Source organism: Heliangelus exortis, chromosome 13, assembly GCF_036169615.1.
Source record: "Heliangelus exortis chromosome 13, bHelExo1.hap1, whole genome shotgun sequence".
In the NCBI taxonomy this organism is placed as follows: domain Eukaryota; kingdom Metazoa; phylum Chordata; class Aves; order Apodiformes; family Trochilidae; genus Heliangelus; species Heliangelus exortis.
In genome coordinates, this window is record NC_092434.1 from 18,694,780 (window position 1) to 18,712,763 (window position 17,984).

The 17,984-nt window shown below is 56.2% G+C and overlaps 2 protein-coding genes across 4 annotated transcripts; one reads left to right on the forward strand and one right to left on the reverse strand.

The window, feature by feature from the left end:
- Positions 1–1,710: 1,710 nt before the first annotated feature.
- On the reverse strand, positions 1,711–8,668 carry HERPUD1 (homocysteine inducible ER protein with ubiquitin like domain 1). Its single transcript, XM_071757143.1, has 8 exons — positions 8,459–8,668; positions 7,543–7,620; positions 7,381–7,455; positions 6,648–6,742; positions 6,187–6,342; positions 5,244–5,591; positions 3,908–4,013; positions 1,711–3,295 (listed from the first exon to the last, which is right to left on the reverse strand). The coding sequence occupies exons 1-8, from the start codon at positions 8,597–8,599 to the stop codon at positions 3,128–3,130; spliced, it is 1,167 nt and encodes a 388-aa protein (XP_071613244.1). The 5' UTR covers positions 8,600–8,668; the 3' UTR covers positions 1,711–3,127.
- A 1,510-nt stretch (positions 8,669–10,178) lies between these two features.
- PARD6A (par-6 family cell polarity regulator alpha) lies at positions 10,179–15,962 on the forward strand. 3 transcript variants are annotated; one of them, XM_071757281.1, is made up of 3 exons: positions 10,179–10,935; positions 11,967–12,189; positions 14,914–15,962. In XM_071757281.1, exons 1-3 carry the CDS (start codon positions 10,873–10,875, stop codon positions 15,696–15,698), a joined length of 1,071 nt encoding a protein of 356 aa, XP_071613382.1. In that variant the 5' UTR covers positions 10,179–10,872; the 3' UTR covers positions 15,699–15,962. The 3 variants fall into 3 exon arrangements, with proteins under 3 accessions (XP_071613382.1, XP_071613383.1, XP_071613386.1); XM_071757282.1 differs by having other exon boundaries at positions 14,917–15,962; XM_071757285.1 differs by lacking the exons at positions 10,179–10,935; positions 11,967–12,189 and adding an exon at positions 12,927–13,520.
- Positions 15,963–17,984: the final 2,022 nt, after the last annotated feature.

Below are 17,984 nucleotides of genomic sequence, written 5' to 3' on the forward strand. Positions count from 1 at the left end.
GCATTTGCCCATCCCTCCTCTGCAGGCAGCTGAGCCCCCTCCCCTCAGTTTTGTGGCTGGGCTGTAGACCAGGCCTGCTTTTAACTCCATACTCTCATTTTATTTGATAACCAGACAACACAAAATACCAGCAGACATTTCTGGAGCTGTTCTCCTGAAGCAGAGGGACTGAGATGAAGTGATGAAGGTGCAGCTGGAATAGACCTGGGGTGCCCTCCAGCTGGCCTGACACATCCCTGAGGAGAGGGACCCTCTGTAATGCACAGCTCTGCAAACCCAGCCAGCCAGGAACAGCTGGAAGGGGAGCACAGAGCAGAGACCAGAGGGAGGCTCTCAACACTCTGCATGGACCTTGGGATGGACCCAGCTGCCAAAAACAGGGACAAGCAGCATGTGCAGAAGGGAACCAGCTCTTTGGATTTCTGTTCCGTGAACTGAGGACAGGAGCAGGTGACAAACAGGACTTCAAGTGTCTCCCTGAATAAGCAGCATGCTAGAAGCTTCCACAGTGAAAAGAAAACTCCCTGAGAAGACAGCCAGTACAGAGTGATTTTCCAGCAAGGAGGGAGATCTCACGTGGGGGAAGCTGAGGAGCAGGTTTAACCCTGTGCCCATCACCACCAGCAGAAGCCTCGTGCCTCCAGGGCAGCCCTGCACAGCACCCCCATGGCCAGATGCTTGCAGGTGTGAGGGGATGTGAACTGAGAGCCAAACCGCAGAGCTTGAAGAGCCGAGACAAACCCAGCTCCCTAAACCCAGAGCCTGGGGGCCCTTTCTGTTCTCTGTAACTGCAGCCCTCGGGTCATGATGCTGCCAGAAAACCTCTGAGATTCCCATGCTCTTTCAGCAGCCTTCCTCTGGAATTTTCAAGGCTTTTTTCTCTCATGTCCAGCCTGAATGGCCTCAATTTCAGACCCATGCCCCCCCCCCGGCTGGCACACAGGCTGCACCCCCTTCCTTGCCATCCCTTTTGGCATCTCATGTTTCCATTTCCCTGCCCCAGAGAGGGTCAGGGGCCAGGGCTGGGGACAGGGCTCAGGCCTTGCCCCACACTCCAGGCAGCCCCAGGCTGGGTCACCCAGAGCTGCTCAGCACCCTCAGCCAGGCCCAGCTCCCTGCTCCCCAGAGCCACTTCCACACCCTGTGCCCTGCATCCCCTGCTGCAGCCACAGCCTCCTGCCACCCCAAACCCAAACAGCAACGCACACTGCAGGCAGGCAGGAAATATCCCAATGCTCAGGACCCTCACCACATCCCCCCTGTGACATTAGCAATGCTTAATTGGTTTTCCAGCTAATTTTAAACCAATCTGCTTATGGGAGGCACAAAACCCCCAAAACAGCAGTTGCTTTGCAGTGTGTTCTAACTTCTCAGATCAAAAGTTTCACAAGTAACCCAGCAGTCTGCTTGCTGCCTAAACCAGTACCAGACCAGTTTACCTCTGGCTGCCAAGAGATCCCCTCTGCTCCTGAGACTGGGCTCAGGAACATCCCAGATGATGAGGAACATGGCTGAGACACCAAGTGATGATCAGATCCACTCTGTAGCAAAAAAAAAAAAAAAAAAAACCATCATCCACAACATGCAGTGCTGAGCATCAGCACTTACCCCCCACAGGACAGATAGGAAGGGGCACTACCTCCAAGAACATCCTCAGAGGCTTGTGTGGAATAAACAAACAAAGTAACAAACTCAGCTCCTCACAAATAATTTTTATTCATAAATATTGACTTTATTGCCAATTTTTACCACTTTGTCCTACCCATCCTCCCCAGCAAACAAAATGTGGCAGAACAGCTACTTGCTTAGAGGCTTGGAAAGGAAATGGTTTCACACACACACCAAAAACCAACCAAACAAAAATCACTAAAATGAAACTTGTTACTGCAGGTACCCATAACTATAACAAAACCAAGCACTGCCAGTTGGGCTGTTCCAGCAGCTGAACAGCTGCAGCTGGCACTGAGGAAAAGCTTCAGAGGCTGCACAAGCTGCATGTTCTCCTCAGACATTTCCAGCCAAGTTAAACCCCCAAGCCAAGATAACAAACTGCAAAGCCACCAGGAGCCACCTGTGGCTCAGGGGTCAAGCTCTGACTTTTCCAAACACCTGCAGAATTCCCAGCTTTGGGATGCCCGTGGCCTTTGTGCCTGCAGCAAATAAAAGCTGCAGCCACACCAAGGCAAAGCAGCTGCACAAGGCCAAGGGAAGCAGCTGAGTTTCAGGCTCTGTCAGCCTCTCCTCCTCTCAAATCCCAACTCATTTATTGTGACTCCTGCATTACAAGGCAGGAACACCTGTGTTCTGTGCTCTGCACAGGGAGCCTTCCCATGGCCAGAGTGGGTACAAGCATGGATATAAATGCAAATTTTATTGGAGTCAAAGCCCTGAACTATATCAGCAACACAATGGAGCCAGAATAAATCAGAGTACAAGCATTAGACTTTTAGCTTTGTATCCAAAAGCAGTGGATGCAAGTTTACAACTTGCAAGCATTCTTTCTAGACAGAGCTGAACAGTCTCTTCCCATGATTTGGCGGGGGGGGGGGGGGGGGGGGGGTAATTAAGCTGTCAGCATCCTAATTTAGAACCATGAAATTTAACCTGCAACTCCACCAAGGTAATTGCTCATCAAGAGGTCACTGTCTTGCAGTCCTCCACAAGAAAATTGCACCATACATCCTTCATCAGAAAATATTTACACAGAAAATTTAAACTGCTGAAGCAATTTAACAACAGAACTTTCCTAAGTATCTAATGCATATCTAGTATATTTTTTGAGCTCCTACACTCAGTGTAATTTAAATAGCATTTCAAACATTCCAACAGGAATCACATTGCACAGAAGCAATTTGCTTCTTTAATGTTTTTGCACATCCCCTCAGTCTGTGCTTTTAGTGCTCAAGTTAACAATGCCAAGCCTCTACACAGGTACCTAATAAATGTTACAGAACAAAGTTCCTTGGAATGGGGGCATCTTTGCCTCTGGGCTGCAACAACTTAAGGCTTTGGTTGGTTGGACAGGGAAAGCCAGAGAAGTGCCTTCCACATTCACTTCTGTTTTGGAGCTGGTGTCTGAGTCCCTCTGGTAGACACTGCCTCTCCAGACAAGCAGATCAGTGAGGAGTCAGTTCTGGAACACTCCAGGCCCTTCTGGAAGGAGGGATGCAAAGAAAGTCTTGAAAAAAACCCATGCTGTGCTCATAAGTGAGGGGCTGGCCTGCTGCAGTTCTTGTAAAACCTGCCCCCCATCAGGAGGGGCCTCAGATTCATCTGCTCTCTCTGCATCTCCTCCCTAGGGAAAGAAAGAAAGAAAGGCAACATGGTAAGCAAGAATCATGACAAATTAACAGGTGCCAAACAGCACATTTTGTTACCCAAATGTCTCTGCCAGAATACAAAGAACATTCAAAACCACCCAGGCAACCAAGCTGAAAAAAGATGCCCACTGGTATTAATGGTTAATTCATGCTGTGCATCCAAGAAATCTGTCAAGGCCAGGTAGCACCTGATCAGGTGAACAATTAACTAATTAACTTCCACTGCCATCAACCACAAGTGTCAGCTTGAAATCTGAGATTCATCCTGTTTGTACTCTCACGTCCTACCAGAGGTACTACTGAGCTCCTCAACTCTTCCTTCAGTCACAGAACCTCCTCAGCCTGTAACAGGCCTCTCTCTCACAACACCCTAAATGCCAGAAGCCAACATTCAGCTTGAGGCAATTTCTAGAACAAAGTGAGGTAGAAAGGAGGCATCAGGCTGGGGACTGCTCCTCCATGAAGGCTGGAAGTTTCTGATGGAGGTTTATAGAATAACATTTTTGCTCCCACATTTTATTAGCAAACTGGAAGTAAAACTTCAGTGTTTCATGCTCCTTGTTCAAAAAACCTACTAGAGACAGTACCTGCAAGTTATTGTTCTGGTCCTGGTTTACAGCAGCTTGAGGAGGAGCATTGCCTGGGAAGGGCTGAGCTGCTCTCTGTCTGAAGGGAAGCCACCCAACACGGTGCCTGGGGAAGCAATGGGTTTGGGGTTTTTAAACACAGGTTCAACATTGACTGTGTCCTGTCACACCAACACAGAGCAACACCCAACTGCTCAGGCTGCAGACAAGCAAATTCAGCACTTCAAGGTCTCTTCTGCCCTGACCTAGCAAGCCCTTTCAAAGCCTTCTGGCTAGCAACAAACCATGAGGCAGGAGGGGAAGACCAAGCATCTGCTCACTTTCAGAATAAGCAGCACTAGATCCAGGTCTGTATGGAGGTGACCAAGGCTCAGCCTGCTGAGAATGCTGCCAGAGGCACAGAGAGCCTGCTGGCTCCCCATGGGATGTGCACCCTGAGAAAAGGGCACAATAAAGCATGGAAAACAGCAGGATCTTACCAAAACACAACAGCCCACAGAGACCTTTGATCTGTATCCTGACAGCACATGTACCCTGTAACCCACAGTATAAAGAGTTCAGTTACACTGCAGTTGCCAAGAGTAGAATGTAAGGACTAATAATGAACCAATTAACCTTCACTCCAAGTCTGCACAGTAGCTGGAAAAGCTGATCACTGGGGCTGCTCTCCTAGACTCACCCACAGATATTCAGAGGCCCCAACAGTGATCAGAGAATCTGAGGGGGACAGATCATCTTTCTCAGACAAGACAACCAAGCATGTCAGCTGAGGGCCCATTATCTTTGTGTCTGAGATTTTCTTCCAAACTAAAGAGTTTGGAAACTCTCCCTGCTAGGGAGGCTCCAAGGTGGTTCAGGTCACTGCACTCAGTTCAGCTCTGCCTGCTCTGCATGGAGCCACCACACAGCAGAAAAATCCACCTGGGTACCTGACCTAGCAAGTGTGGGACCCCTCTTTTGAGCAGACTCCAAACAGTTGTTTTCCTCACAAGCACCAATCATTTATTACCTGGAATCTACACACCTGCCCTGCACTGCCAAGCTGCTGGGGCTTTACACCCAGAGTTACTTGGGTTTTGATTATTTTTCTGAAAAGAAAGCCAGCCACACCAGTGTGTTAGTACAAAAGCCAGGTAAGATCTCCTACTCTCACCCATTCTCCATTCCCTTTGGGCAGAGGCTGTACTGGTATTTTTGCCAAACACCAAGTTACACCAGCACAGAGGAATGGTTCCCTCCCTCCAGGTACAGGAGTTTTGTGAAGCTCAACTGATCACAGGCCAGAGCTCAACATTGCCATAAAACAACTCAGAAAATGTTCACACCGTGCACTTACAGGTACATCAGCACAGTGCCACCCATCACCAGGAGGAATCTGCTGACACTGGAGTAGAAATAGATAATGTTGACAAAAACATAGAAGAGTGTTGCTGAGTAGAGCCAGTCCAGCCAATCTCGATTGCCACCCTCCTCCTCTTCCTCCATGAGGGGGCCCCCTTGGGCATTCATCCTCAAGTTTGGGTTGGCTGCAGCATTAACCTGGGCAGCAGCATCCTGGTTTCCAGGCTGATTTTGTGGAGGAAAGGGGTGTGAGAGGGGAGCTGGAGGTGTCACTGGGGCCACTGGTAGCTCCTGAGAGCGTTGTGCATGGGAGGGGTCAGCAGATGCAGCAGTAGAAGCCAAGCTGAAACCAGAACACAAAGTGCAGAGTAAGACTCAGTCAAATCCTTTCACACTGCACAGACACAGAGGATTTGTCCATTTCAAGCACTCAAGTCAGTCATACAAGTAGAAACCACCAAGTTTAGAGGCTACAGAGGTTTAAAACCAAGCTTCAGTTCTACCCATGACATCAGCTGCACAAATACTTCAAGCCAAACCAGGCACCTTCCACTTGATAAAGAGTAAATTCAGTACTTTGCAAAAAACTTTTTAAAGCGATCTGAAGAAGCCTGGAAGGCTGCTGCAAGTCCCAGTTTCACCTTTGTCACCAACTTCCAGTGTTCTGTGTCCTACTTTAAGCACTCAAAAACATGAAGAGCAAACCCCCAGCAGCAGCATTATGTTTACTACAGACACCTCCCAACCCTAAGAGTCAGAGCTGTAATGTGCAAGATTCAAACCCCTTGTCCTGAACCATGGAGCAACCCCCAGTCAGAGGGACATCCCAACACCACTCAGCCTTAGTTACAACAAAGTCTCCTGATCATACTACACCAAAAGAGCTTTCTTTGTATCAGTTTCTACTTCCCACTGGTAACTTGGGACAAACAACTTACTATTGCATGTAATATTGTCCTGCATAGAGCTGCTGAAGCCAGGAGATCTGAAGCATGCTGTAGGCTGTGTAAGCAGAGAAGCCAGAGGTGACAGGTTGGAAAGGGTGGTGAGCTGGCTGAAACCTTGGGAAAAAGTTCAATACATTTGTTAGCAAATACAGGATAAACCACAAGGGTCATTACAGAACAATGCAAATAACTCTTCTGCCACTTTTGTGCATCTAAATTCAAAATTATTCCTTCCAAAGTATTAAAGAATCTCTTGACCACCATGAATAAAGGGGAGATTTCCAACTAACACAACAGTGTCTCTCCTCTGTGTGGACTGAAGCTTTTATGTTCAACCTCCTCACCTTTGGCCCATGTTCTATGGATTGTAGAGAGCACGTGTGGCATAAGGAGCTGCATGCACCACAAAGACAATGTTTAATAACCTTAGTGATGTGTGTAATTGTACCTACCTGTCACTGGCCTCTGCTGAAGAAGAGGATCTCTGGTTTGAGGAAGCTGGTGCTGGACTGGCTCCCAGTGGTGATTTTGGCTGAGCAGCTCTAACCTGGGGGCAGCAATGCAGTCACTGAGCTTTGTTCATGCAAAAAGGTCAAGGAACACTGAACATGCTTTCACTTTATAACTCCCACACAGCTCTGGCACTTGTTCCTCTAGGCACTGAGACAGCAAGGCACTGCTCTGGCACCACAGCACAGGCACCCCCAGCAGCACTGTTCAAGCTCCTTCAGAAAAGGCTGGCATGGAAGACTGACTGGATGTTACTCTTCACTTTCACTAGAGCTACACCTTGGATTTATTAATTTCTTACACATGGAGACAGATCCCATGTGGTTAGAAAAATGCAACTGAAAGAAGCAGAGGAAACTGCACTCAAGACAATTTGACTTCTTAGCAAAGTACTCACACACACAAACTGCTGTACACTGAATTCAGGAGCAGTTCTGTGGTGACTGTGACAGTATCCAGACCACAGATGGCTCACATCTAGCTAACACCAGGTGCATAGGATAAGCTAAAATTGTCTGTAACACACCCCTAGGCACATTAGCACATCCACTTGCAAGTAAGAAAAAGGAAGGAAAAAGCTGCACTATCAGTGAATATTAAAATAGCCATTCAACACTTCTCCTTTTTAGTCACAACCCCAAGATTCAGAATAGTTTTTTAACTTAGTATGAGTACCTCTGCATTGTTTTTTTGAAGATTTGCAGGAGTCTTGAAGTTGTACACCAAATGAAGAGCATGCAGCTCCCCCTGCTAAAATGCAAGGGAAGACATGTTAATAAAAATCACTTTTCTTGATATATTACAGCACATAATAAAATCATAAGATTTTTTTTATACCTTTGGCAGCAGGTCTCTCAGATAATGATGATCCAGCAGCAGCTTCCCACAATAAATCAGCCTTTGGTCGTCTTCAGGCTTTGAATAAAGAAAATAAACAATAGGATGACTTGCCCTGCAGTGACACAACCTGCAGCCAGATGGACAGGGGCACGCAGCTGGAAGCAGCCTGCACCTGGAGGTGCATGGGAGTTGTACATTACTAAACTCAACTAACAATTTAATACTGAAGTGCAAGACTTCTAACAGAGAAGTCTAAAGCAGCAGAAGGATACAAAGCACTCCTTCAGCAAATAACTGTAAGTGCTGTCTGTTGCATTCCCGGCAAAACTATCAGCTGTGTTTCTTAGAAACGTGGGTCTGGAGTCCCAGCGAACCCGAGGAGCACTGAACATGGTGTCAAATCAAACTGTTATTCCCCCCCCCCCCTCAGCTGCATCCCGGCAGGCGTGGGACTACCCCTGAGGTGCGGGACCACCCCCTGAGGTGCGGGACCACCCCCTGAGGTGCGGGTTAGAGCAGAGCGAACGCGTTCCCGGGGAACCGCCGCGTTCCGAGGGAAAGCGAGGGGGGGAGGGAAAGGAAGCAGCTCCTGGTGCTGAGCTCCTGTCCCTGGGCGCAGCGGAGCAACAGCTCTCAAGAGCCGGGGCTGCCGAGGTCAATCTTCTGCATTTTCAGCAGCTACGACGGCAGCGAGGCCGCGGGTCGGGGAGGAGGTGGATGTTAATGTTTAACCCCGGCCAAGTCCCCGAGCAGCAGCTGATGCAATCGGATGAGGGACGCCCTACGGGGAGGTGGCGGCGGCTCCGGAAGGCCCCGACACCTCCCGGCGGTGCTCCCCGGGGCGTCAGACCCCCCCACACCCCCGCCACATCACCCCGGGGGCGCTGGGGAGGCGGGAAGGGCTCTTGCTCACCGGTGCCTCGGGCACGAGGCGGCGCAGCTCGGCCTTAAGGCGGCGAACGGTCCAGGTGGGGTCGGCACGAAGGCGCAGGTCCGGGTGTCGTTGCGAGGGGCTGCGGACGAGCAGCGGCAGCATCGGCATCGCCTCCGCCATGAGTGCGCGGAGCCACCGGCACCGAGCCCAGCGCCGCCTCGGCCTCCGACACGGAGAGTGCGCGGGGCCTCCCCAACACAGTATTTATAGGGTCCCGGTACGCCCCGCCCCGCTGCAGGGCCGCGGTGGCTGCAGCTGATTGGTGGGAGCGGGGGCGCGGTTCTACGTGGACCAATGGGACGGAGCCCCGCGTGCGGCGTGGCGGAAGGGCGGTGGTGGAGGCGGAGGAGCGGGTTGGGCGGCGCTGGGGGTGCGGAGGGGCCCAGAGCCACCATGGCGGCTGCTCCCTGCGCACCTTCCATCCCCTGCACCCCCTCCCTGGCCATCACGGACCTGCTCAACCCCCCCCGGATCTGCTCAGCCCCCCCCGGACCCGCTCAGCCCCCCCGGACCCGTTGCTCGCACCGCTCAGCCATGGTCTCCCGACCCTCTCGGCCGCTCCGAGGCTGAGGGAGCCGAGCCTGTCCGCAGCGCCGCAGCCGCACCGGGCCCGGGCTGCTCTCCCCTCCGGCACCGAGCGGGGAGGGGCGGCCGTGTAACCGCTGCTCTGCCGCCTCTACCCTTCAGACACCCGGCCCGTGTCCCTCCCCCGCCCGCTCCGGCAGCCTCCGGCCCCCTACGCCCCCCGGGCTCTCTGTTCCCGGCTCATTCCCGGCTCCACCGCCTCAGCTGCGGCAGCAGCGCCAAGTTCAGGGATCTCCGGCTTCGTCCCGTTCCCCTCCGCCCGCAGGAGCAGCAGGGCTGGCCCCGGTGAACCATCGCCCTTTGTCACAAAGCTGCTTTGCCGGATCAGAGCAGCCAGCTCGCAGGTCTGGTGCTGACTTCGTGGGGACGGGACACACACGGTACGCTGCAGCTAAAGGGAGCGTTCAGAAAATATGATAAATGAAGAAATCACACACACACACACTAAAAGAAATAAAAATAACAAAACCAACCACCAACAACAAAAATTTAGAAGAGCAGTTTCTGAGTCATCCTCCCTGTACCCAGCCTCCTTTGGGGTACGATCCAGCACCTGGAAAACCCGTGGCAATCATCCCACTGCACCAGGAAGGTGTTTCAGCTGCTTTAAAACACCACAGGGATGTGAGCAGTCGGTTTATCTGTCGGCACCACATGTATTTACTCATCGTGTTTCATGAGCTGTTCAAATGTTCCTTGGCAGCCAGACCTGCTACCCAAAGGCATGGACGAATTTGCAGTCAACACCAGATTTTGCAACCAGCAGACGCTCTGCCATGGGGGATGCATCACCTTGCAGCTTCCCTCGGAAAGTGCTGTGCCACGGGGCACCGCCACCGAGGGAGCCCACGACAGAAATCACACAGAAATGGCCCCAAACCCCCTCCGTGGCTGCACAGGCTTGTGAAAGTGGACGGTGCTGGTGTTTCCCTGTGTTTTCCTCCCCACAGCGAGCACCGCAGCACCAGGACTCGTTCTGGAGGGGAAGTTGCTCCTCCCGGGTGGGCTTTACCTGGGCTCTGTGTCCCCACAAAGCCAAGGAGGTGCTGTTCCAGCTCTCTGCTGTTCCTGCTCCTGAGCCGTGTCCCTCAGCCCCCGGAGGAGGGGTGGCACATGCAGTGCCCAGGGCCCTGGGTCTCCAGTGTCCCCTGTTAGGGTCAAGGTGACTTTGCTGCTCTCTGGGTTGCAGCCTGTGCTTGGAGGGCCCAGAGGGCTCCAGCGGCTGGCAGGGACAGAGTAAAGCTGCGGAGATACTGATCTCAAACCAGGTTCTCAGGCTCAGCTGGGACTCCCGGTGTGATCCTGCCTCCAGCTCCAACTCCCGTGTTTCTCACAGACACAGAGCAAGGAGAGCTCCACACCCCAACCCTTCTGCCGGCAAAAAACATCGGCTCGAGGACAACGTTCGGAGCCCAGCGCTCCCCCGGCTCGGAGCTCAACCGAGGGGGGCTCGACCTGGCAGGGAATCGGGGGTCCTTCCAGTGACACCCCGGGCAGGCGGGCAGCTTCCCGCCGGGGCAGAGGAGCCATCCGGCCGCTGCCCTGTCCCCGCCGCCGGGCCCGGAGGATGATGGCGGGGGAGGGGGGGACACGGGGGTGCTGGGGGGGTCCCCGCCCCCGTTGCCACAGCGACGTTGTCACCGATCCCCCTCCCTGTCCCCGCCTCCCCCCGCCCATCCCGGGCCAATGGAGCGTCAGCGCCGGTGACGTCATGGCCGGTGAAAATCCCCCTGTGGCCGCGGGAGCGGTGGCGGCCCCGTGGCCCGGTACGGCCCCGGCCCGGCCCGGCCCCGGCCGCGGCCCGCAGCATGGCCAAGCATCACCGCACACCGGCGCGTTCCGCCGAGCCCGTCATCGAGGTGAAGAGCAAGGTAAGAACCCGCCGGTGATGTCGGTACCGCGGCCGGTATGTCGCCGGGTCACGGAGGGGCTCTCCGCTCCTCTGTCCGCCCCTCTCCTGAGCATCCACCCACCCATCCATCCATCCATCCATCCACCCATCCATCCATCCCCGTGCCCGCGGGGTCCCGGCGCCCTGGTGTCCGGCATCAGAGAGCGCTCGCCCGCCGGTGCGTGTTACCGGCATCCCTGGTGCAGCCCCGGGGGTGCGGGGATGCGGGGGTGCGGGTCACCCCGGCTGCGCCTGCCTCTCCCAGGTGCGTACCCGGCCCAGGGCAGGCGAATTCCCGACGGTGCTGCCAGCCGGATTCGCACGCCCAGCTCCGGGTCAGCCCCCCCCGGCCCGAGCCCAGATGTGCGTGCCCTGGTACCTTGGCTCCAATGTGGGCTCCCCCAGATGTGCGCGACCCTCGCCCAGATGTGTGCCCTCTCCCAGCTGTGCCCACCCGGCTGACACGGGGCTCGTCCGGGTATTCCCCCCCTGCCCGGACCCCCGCGGGGTGCCTGGTGCCCCCCTTCCCAGGGCACAGGGGCCACTGCCTGTCCCCCTGGCCGGGACATGATCCCTGCGGGCTGTGCTGTCCCCGCAGCATTCCTGAGCTGTTCCCCTCGGCTTTGTCTCTGTCGTGACTGAAGGAGGCAATAATTAATGCTGTTGCTCACCGGGTGCTATGGCAGCACCTGTGCTGGAGGGAAGGGCTCTCCTGGTGCCGTGGCATCCACCGTGGCTGGCGGTAAAGCCGAGGGGTCCTTCCTCTGTGCACCTCACTACCCCCCCCACTGTGATGCTGGGCAGGGAAACGGTTCGGTTCCTTTATTTTACTTTTGGGATGGGCTGTGGCTGATGGGTGCTGCCACCTCAGTGCTGTGCCCAGCAACACCCGGCTCTGCCTGCCCCAGAGCAGCAACAGCTCCCCGTGGTGCCCTCCCTGCATGGGTCCTGTCAGCCTCAGCCAGCCCTGCCCTGCTTCACCTTCCTCCTCCTCCTCCTCCTCCTCTGCAGTTTGATGCTGAATTTCGCCGCTTTGCCATGAAGCGCTCCGGTGCTGGCAGCTTCCAGGACTTCTACTGCTTGCTGCAGACAGTGCACCAGATCCCACAGCTGGATGTGCTCCTGGGATACACAGACATCCACGGAGACCTCCTGCCCATCAACAATGATGACAACTACCACAAAGCCCTGTCCTCTGCCAACCCCCTCCTCAGAGTCATCATCCAGAAGAAGGGTAAGCTGGAGCCAGAGAAGAGTGCTGGAACTGTAGAAGGGTGCTGGGTCCATCCTTCCCATCCAGGGAGATGATCCACATCCCTCATACCACTGGTGCCACCTTTGGGCTGTGCCAGTGGTGGTGGTGGCTGGTCACAAACCCTTCAGCCACCACTGTGGTGACTGGATACAGAGATGGTGTCATCAGGAGGCTTCCAGAGCCCCACTGGGGCTGTGGCACCCACCTGGGCTTTTCCCAACAGACCTTCCCCATGGCAGAGGTACCCACACCAGTCCAGCCCCACGCACCCTGGTGAGCAAAGGCAAATCCTGGCCATTCACCTCCTTGAAGTCACGTTTTCCAGCAGGGCTTGTGTGGGCTCCTGGAAAACACTCTGTTGCTCCTGTGAGTGCCATGCCAGGAGCCCTGTCCAGCTCCCTGCTCCAAGGTGGTGGCAGCCAATGTTTGGGCAGAGCTCTCAGGGTGCTGCTGAGTTTTTTGGTGGTGCAAGGAGGTTCCTCTCCTCCCTGGCAGCCCAGATGCTCTCCCTGACCTTAGTGACACATTCCAGGAGAGCAGCTTCCTCACACAGGAGCACAAAGTCACTGTGATAGCAGTGTCCTGGAAAGGACAAAAGCATCCTGGTGACAAAAACCCTGGTTATGTCTCCTCTTTGCTGGGATGTTCCCTTTGCCTTGGTTTAGAAAGCCTCTGAGGATTTTTCTCCAGTAGCACTATCGAGCACGAAGCTGGAGCCTGCAGTAAAAGCCTCAGTTTCCCTGTCTGAGAGCCTGGAGCACCTCTGTGTTTCCAGCTCATGTCAGTGGTATGAAGGCCCTGGGTGAGTGGTGCTGCTGGTGGCCAGCCCTGGCTGCAGTGCCAGTTTCCCAGGCTCTGAGATGAGGGTGATGCGGGATGCCCCGGACAGGCATTTTCTTCAGGGTTACACAGCACTGGGGGCTGGCAGCAGCAAGCCAGGCTGCTGGGAGGAGAGCCAGAGCCCGTGGTGTGCCCCAGGGGCTGTCGCTGCTGGCACCAAACCATCCTGTTCCTAGGCCAACACCTAGACCCAGGCAGGGGGAGCCGGCGCAGGGCTGGGCGTGCCAGGATTGCTGTGGGAGCGTTGCTTCTGCTCCCAGAGCCACCTTATCTCCTGCTGGAAAAAGCCTTCACTGGTCCCTGGATGACCACTCGGAGGTGGCAGAGTGCAGAGGGTGGGCAGCCACAGCCCTGGCAGTGTCAGCAGTGTGATAAGGAGCCAGCAAACCCCAGCACCCAGCCGTGCCCACGGGAGAGAGGGGCCAGCAGCACCTCGGGAAGTGTGCGGGGAGGCCAGGAGCAAGTCCTGGGTGAGTCACAGCTGATTTAAAATGGATCCAGGTCACCCTGGGGCTGGGCTCTAGTCGAACCTGTCAGGGTTGGCAAGGGATGGAGGAGCAGAGCCTCTCTGACACGCCAGGTGCTGAGCACGTGTGTGTGAACGTAGGTGTGCACCTGTAGTGGGCTCCCTGGCAGCCCTGATGCAGGGGCTCAGAAAGCAAAGGCTGCAGCTCAGATCCTCTCTGTGCCATCGAGCCCTTGGGTGAAGCCTGGCAGCCTGGCTGGGGACAGGGGTCCCCCACAGTTGGCCTTGGCTCACAGCCAGCATGTTGCCAGGGCCACTGGTGGGCTCCTCTGTGAGGTCCTTGACCCAGCCACTCCGTGCCTGTAGGAGAAGAGCTGTGAGCTGAAATAGCTGTGGGAAAGCCTCCGCTGCCATTCCCCAAGCTAAAAATATGCCTGGCTGTGTGAGCAAGGAGGTATTTTTAACACAGGAGCTCTGGCAGACTGTCTTTAGTAGGGAGAAATCCTGTGTCCCCTGGGCTGGGGCATCCCCAGCATCCCTGCAGCTGGAGTGGGGTCCAGCTGGTGAGAGGCACTGCAGGGAATGTGATGGCAACAGTGTCCAGGTCTGGGCTCCTCCATGGAACAGGATGGGAGAAACCAACCAAAGCCCAGGGAATGTTCCCCAGTACATGGTGGAGGAGGCCAAGGGGGATGTGGTGGAACTGGGCCCCACCAAGCAGCCCCAGGGCAGGGTTCAGGAGGATGGAGTCAAACCACAGGGAGAGGTGCCCGATGGTTGAACAAGAGATAGTGGCACAAATCCCATTGGGATGTCCAGGGGCCCTGGGGATGCTGCAGCCTCAGAATGGGCCTTCAAGTGGTGGGGAGCCTCCATCCTTGGGCATGGCAGGACATGGCCACAGCCATCCACATCCCCTGCCAGTGATGGCCCTGCTCCAGCAGGGACAAGGGACATTGGTGCTGGCTCAGAGGGGCAGACTTGCCCTTAGGGAGCCCCCTGCTGCTGCAGGACCCCTTCATGGGGGGGAGCCTTGTGAAGGGAGGTTCCCTTTCCCCAAACTGGGACACAGCCATGGCTTCCAAGCTGTCAGGGCTGTCAGTCAGCTCTAGTGTTAAGCTGCAGAGTTTGGCTTAAAGTGTGATTAAGGCTGAATCGCCGCCTCCAGCCCGCTAATCCCAGCCTTGTGTACGGTGGATTAATCCCAGGAGATGGGCCCAGCAGGGATGGGCTGCAGGAAGAGCGAGGGTGATGCTCCAGAGAGGGAAAGCTGGTGGGACCCCTCGGCAGAACGCTTCCCCCACCAGCCCCATTAACACCCGGGGCCAAGGGCAGGTGGCAGTGTCCCCAGGTGGCTGCGGTGCCTGACCCATGTCCTCCTCCCTCGCTCCCCACAGCAGAGTCTGACGCTGGTGTCTTCAACTCCAACTCCCTGCAGCGGAAAAAGAAGGGGCTGCTGCGGCCCACGCAGTACCGGGCCAAGCACCTCCTCATCAGCATGCCCCAGGACTTCAGGCAGATCTCTTCCATCATCGACGTGGACATCCTGCCCGAGACCCACCGCCGCGTGCGGCTCCACAAGCACGGCTCCGACAAGCCCCTGGGCTTCTACATCCGTGACGGCGTCAGCGTGCGCGTGGCCCCGCAGGGCGTCGAGAAGGTGCCCGGCATCTTCATCTCCCGCCTGGTGAAGGGCGGCCTGGCCGAGAGCACGGGCCTGCTGGCGGTCAGCGATGAGATCCTGGAGGTCAACGGCATCGACGTGGCCGGGAAGTCCCTGGACCAGGTGACGGACATGATGGTGGCCAACAGCCACAACCTCATCATCACCGTCAAGCCGGCCAACCAGCGCAACAACGTCATCCGCAGCAGCAAGGCCTCGGGCAGCTCCGGCGTCTCCACAGACAGCACCCCCAGCCAGCAGACCCCCAGCCCTGCCTCCCAGTACCTGAGCAACTACAGCACGGCCGAGAGCGACGAGGAGGGCGACCTGGTGATCGAGAGTGACGGCGCCCCGCTCTACCTCCCGGGGGGATGCCCCAACGGGGGCACCACAGACGGACCCCTCCGGCGCAGCCTGTCCCCACGCAGCTCCAGGTTATCCCTGCAGTCCCTTGGCAGCCACAATGGCAGCCCTGGCCGTGGCGGTGGGCGGGAGGACGGCACCCTCCTCACCCTATAGCCACAGGGTCCCCGCTGCCCTCGGGTGCCGGATGGGTTCCCGTGCAGCCGGGCTTGTCGTGGGTGCTGAAGCGATGCCGTGGCCGGTGGGCTGGGGCAGAGGGGGCTGCCCGCTGCCTCCCCTTGTCCCACTGCAGCCCCCACTCTTGCCCTGTCAAGCCCCCTTGTCTCCCATCCCCTCTTTTCAACCAAGTGGGTTTTTAAAATTGTTTTATCAAAATATGCACCATCCATTAATATATTGCAATGGACAGTAAAACCTTTTCTAGAAAGCTCCCTCCCTTGTCCCTGTCTCACATCACCGTGGAGGACAGACTCCAGTGGCTGTGGGGTAGGACAGCAAACAGCCCTGGTGCCTGTGGTGGGGAAAGGCATGTCCCCCATCACACCCCCTGCTCTTTCCCACATGCAGTGTCCCATCCCATCATGGGTCAGCATGAACCCCACCACCAATTCCACAGGTGAACTGGGAGGAGGGGCACAGCAGGTGGGCCCCCTTGCCCTGCTGGGGACTGTGGTGCCTGTCCTGGCTTTGCTGCTGTGCTGGGCAAGGCCCATTGTGGGGAGGAGCAGGGGTTCCTTCTCATCTCTGTCCTGTCCCTGTCTCATGCCACATGTCCTGGCTGTTCTGGTCAGCAAGCCTGGCATGGTGGCCCAACACGAGCTTCATCCCACAAGGAGCCCCACCTTGTTCCCACTGCAGTGCCCTTGGTATGCAGGGGACACCCCGATGGCATCTGCAGTGAGTTTGCTGGGAGCAGCACCCAAGCCATCCCTCAGCCCCAAAAAACACTGCTGGGGGGTGGCATGGCTCCATCCCCCTCCTTCAGCCCAAAGCTTGGGAAGCTGTACCCAAGCCCTGCTCCCAGCACCCTCTGTCCCTGTCCCAGCACTGAAGTGCAGGGCTGATGGGCTCTTGGGTCTCTGCTTTGCTGCTGGCCCAGCCCCAACCAGCACCTTCTGCCCATGGGGAGGGACAGAGCAACACTCCATCAGGAAGGTCCCATGGTGGTGACAGCTTCTGCTCCTCCTGTCCTGGGAGACAAGCCTGGCACGTTCTTGCCAAGATGTGACCCTCCCACAGATGTGTGGCTGTCTCCATCAGCATTTGGCCCTGCCTGTCCCCCCTCCTGCAGTGCCAGCTTTGGGCACCATCACCCCAGAAATGTTCTCTGGCACACTGCCCTGCCAGGCTGCTCACCTGAGCTGGACACGGGCCTGGGGGGACAGGGACACCAGCATGGGGACAATCCCTGTGTGGCACAAGGGCTCTCCCACTGATTCAAGCCTGTGAGATGTGAGAGCAGGTGCTGCAGGAGAGGAGGAGAGGGAGAAAGGAGGGAGAAGAGAAGAGAACAGAGCAGAGCAGAGCAGAGCAGGGCAGGGCACTGGTCTGGTTATCCCAGTTGCTGGGTCAGGGAGGTGCCTGGGGCTGGTGCTGTCAGCCCACCCTCACCCAGCCAGCCCATCCAGTCTGTCCCAGGGCAGCCCCAGGGAGCGTGGGCTGATTTTCCTGTTGCCACCTACCCTCCAGCCCTTGAGTGCTAAAGGCTTCCCAGGCCCCTGGCAGCAGCATTGACCCTCGACGACCCCAGGAACCTTAGAGCTCTGGGGGCTGAAGGAGGGTGACGTGCTTGGCAGTGTCCCAACCAGCAAAATCCTGCCTAGGGATGGAGTAACATCCCCAGGGACAACCACGCACAGCATCCCCACCCAACCCAGCTGGAGGAGACAGGGCAACAAGCACAGGTTACAACCAGGAACTTTTGTTGGGACTTCAGGAAAAATTTGCCCTGAGGGGGCCAGAGCCCCAGCCAGGTGGTGGTGGTAGAATCTCCATCCTTGCAGATTTTCCCATCTCAGCTGGACAAGGCCCCGAGCTGTGGAGATGGCCAAGTGCTGAGCAGAGATGGATCCAGCCCTCCAGAGATCCCTTCTAGCTTGTTCTTTCTATGCTTCCCATAGCAGGATCTCTGTAAAGGTCCCAGGTCCCTGTGTGGCACCTGAAGGAGGCAGCAAGCTCATCTCCATCATGGCACTTGACCAACTGTGTCCTGCCAGCCAGCAGACTGACATCTGCCAGGACTTTGCACATTCTCCACTCAGAGTCTACCACCATGTCCCAGCTCCCCAGCACTGAGAGACCAAACCTCCCTGGCCACTTTGGCTTTCTGAAGAAAGTGGGAGCAGGACCCACAGCTGTCCCCCAACCTGCACTACACCACTGCTGCTGTTTTCTACTGTTCACCACCACTCCTCAGGGCCTGAGGGGCCCCCAGCAGCTGCA

Bases quoted from the DNA above. Each gene is read 5' to 3' on its own strand.
- HERPUD1 (XM_071757143.1), bottom strand. From the start codon at position 8,599: ATGGCGGAGGCGATGCCGATGCTGCCGCTGCTCGTCCGCAGCCCCTCG. The intron at 7,456-7,542 runs GTATAAAAAAAA...CTTGCATTTTAG, and splicing joins TGAGAGACCTGCTGCCAAAG to CAGGGGGAGCTGCATGCTCT. The intron at 5,592-6,186 runs GTAAGTTGTTTG...TTCTGGTTTCAG, and splicing joins GGACAATATTACATGCAATA to CTTGGCTTCTACTGCTGCAT.
- PARD6A (XM_071757281.1), top strand. From the start codon at position 10,873: ATGGCCAAGCATCACCGCACACCGGCGCGTTCCGCCGAGCCCGTCATC. The intron at 10,936-11,966 runs GTAAGAACCCGC...CCTCCTCTGCAG, and splicing joins TCATCGAGGTGAAGAGCAAG to TTTGATGCTGAATTTCGCCG. The intron at 12,190-14,913 runs GTAAGCTGGAGC...CGCTCCCCACAG, and splicing joins AGTCATCATCCAGAAGAAGG to CAGAGTCTGACGCTGGTGTC.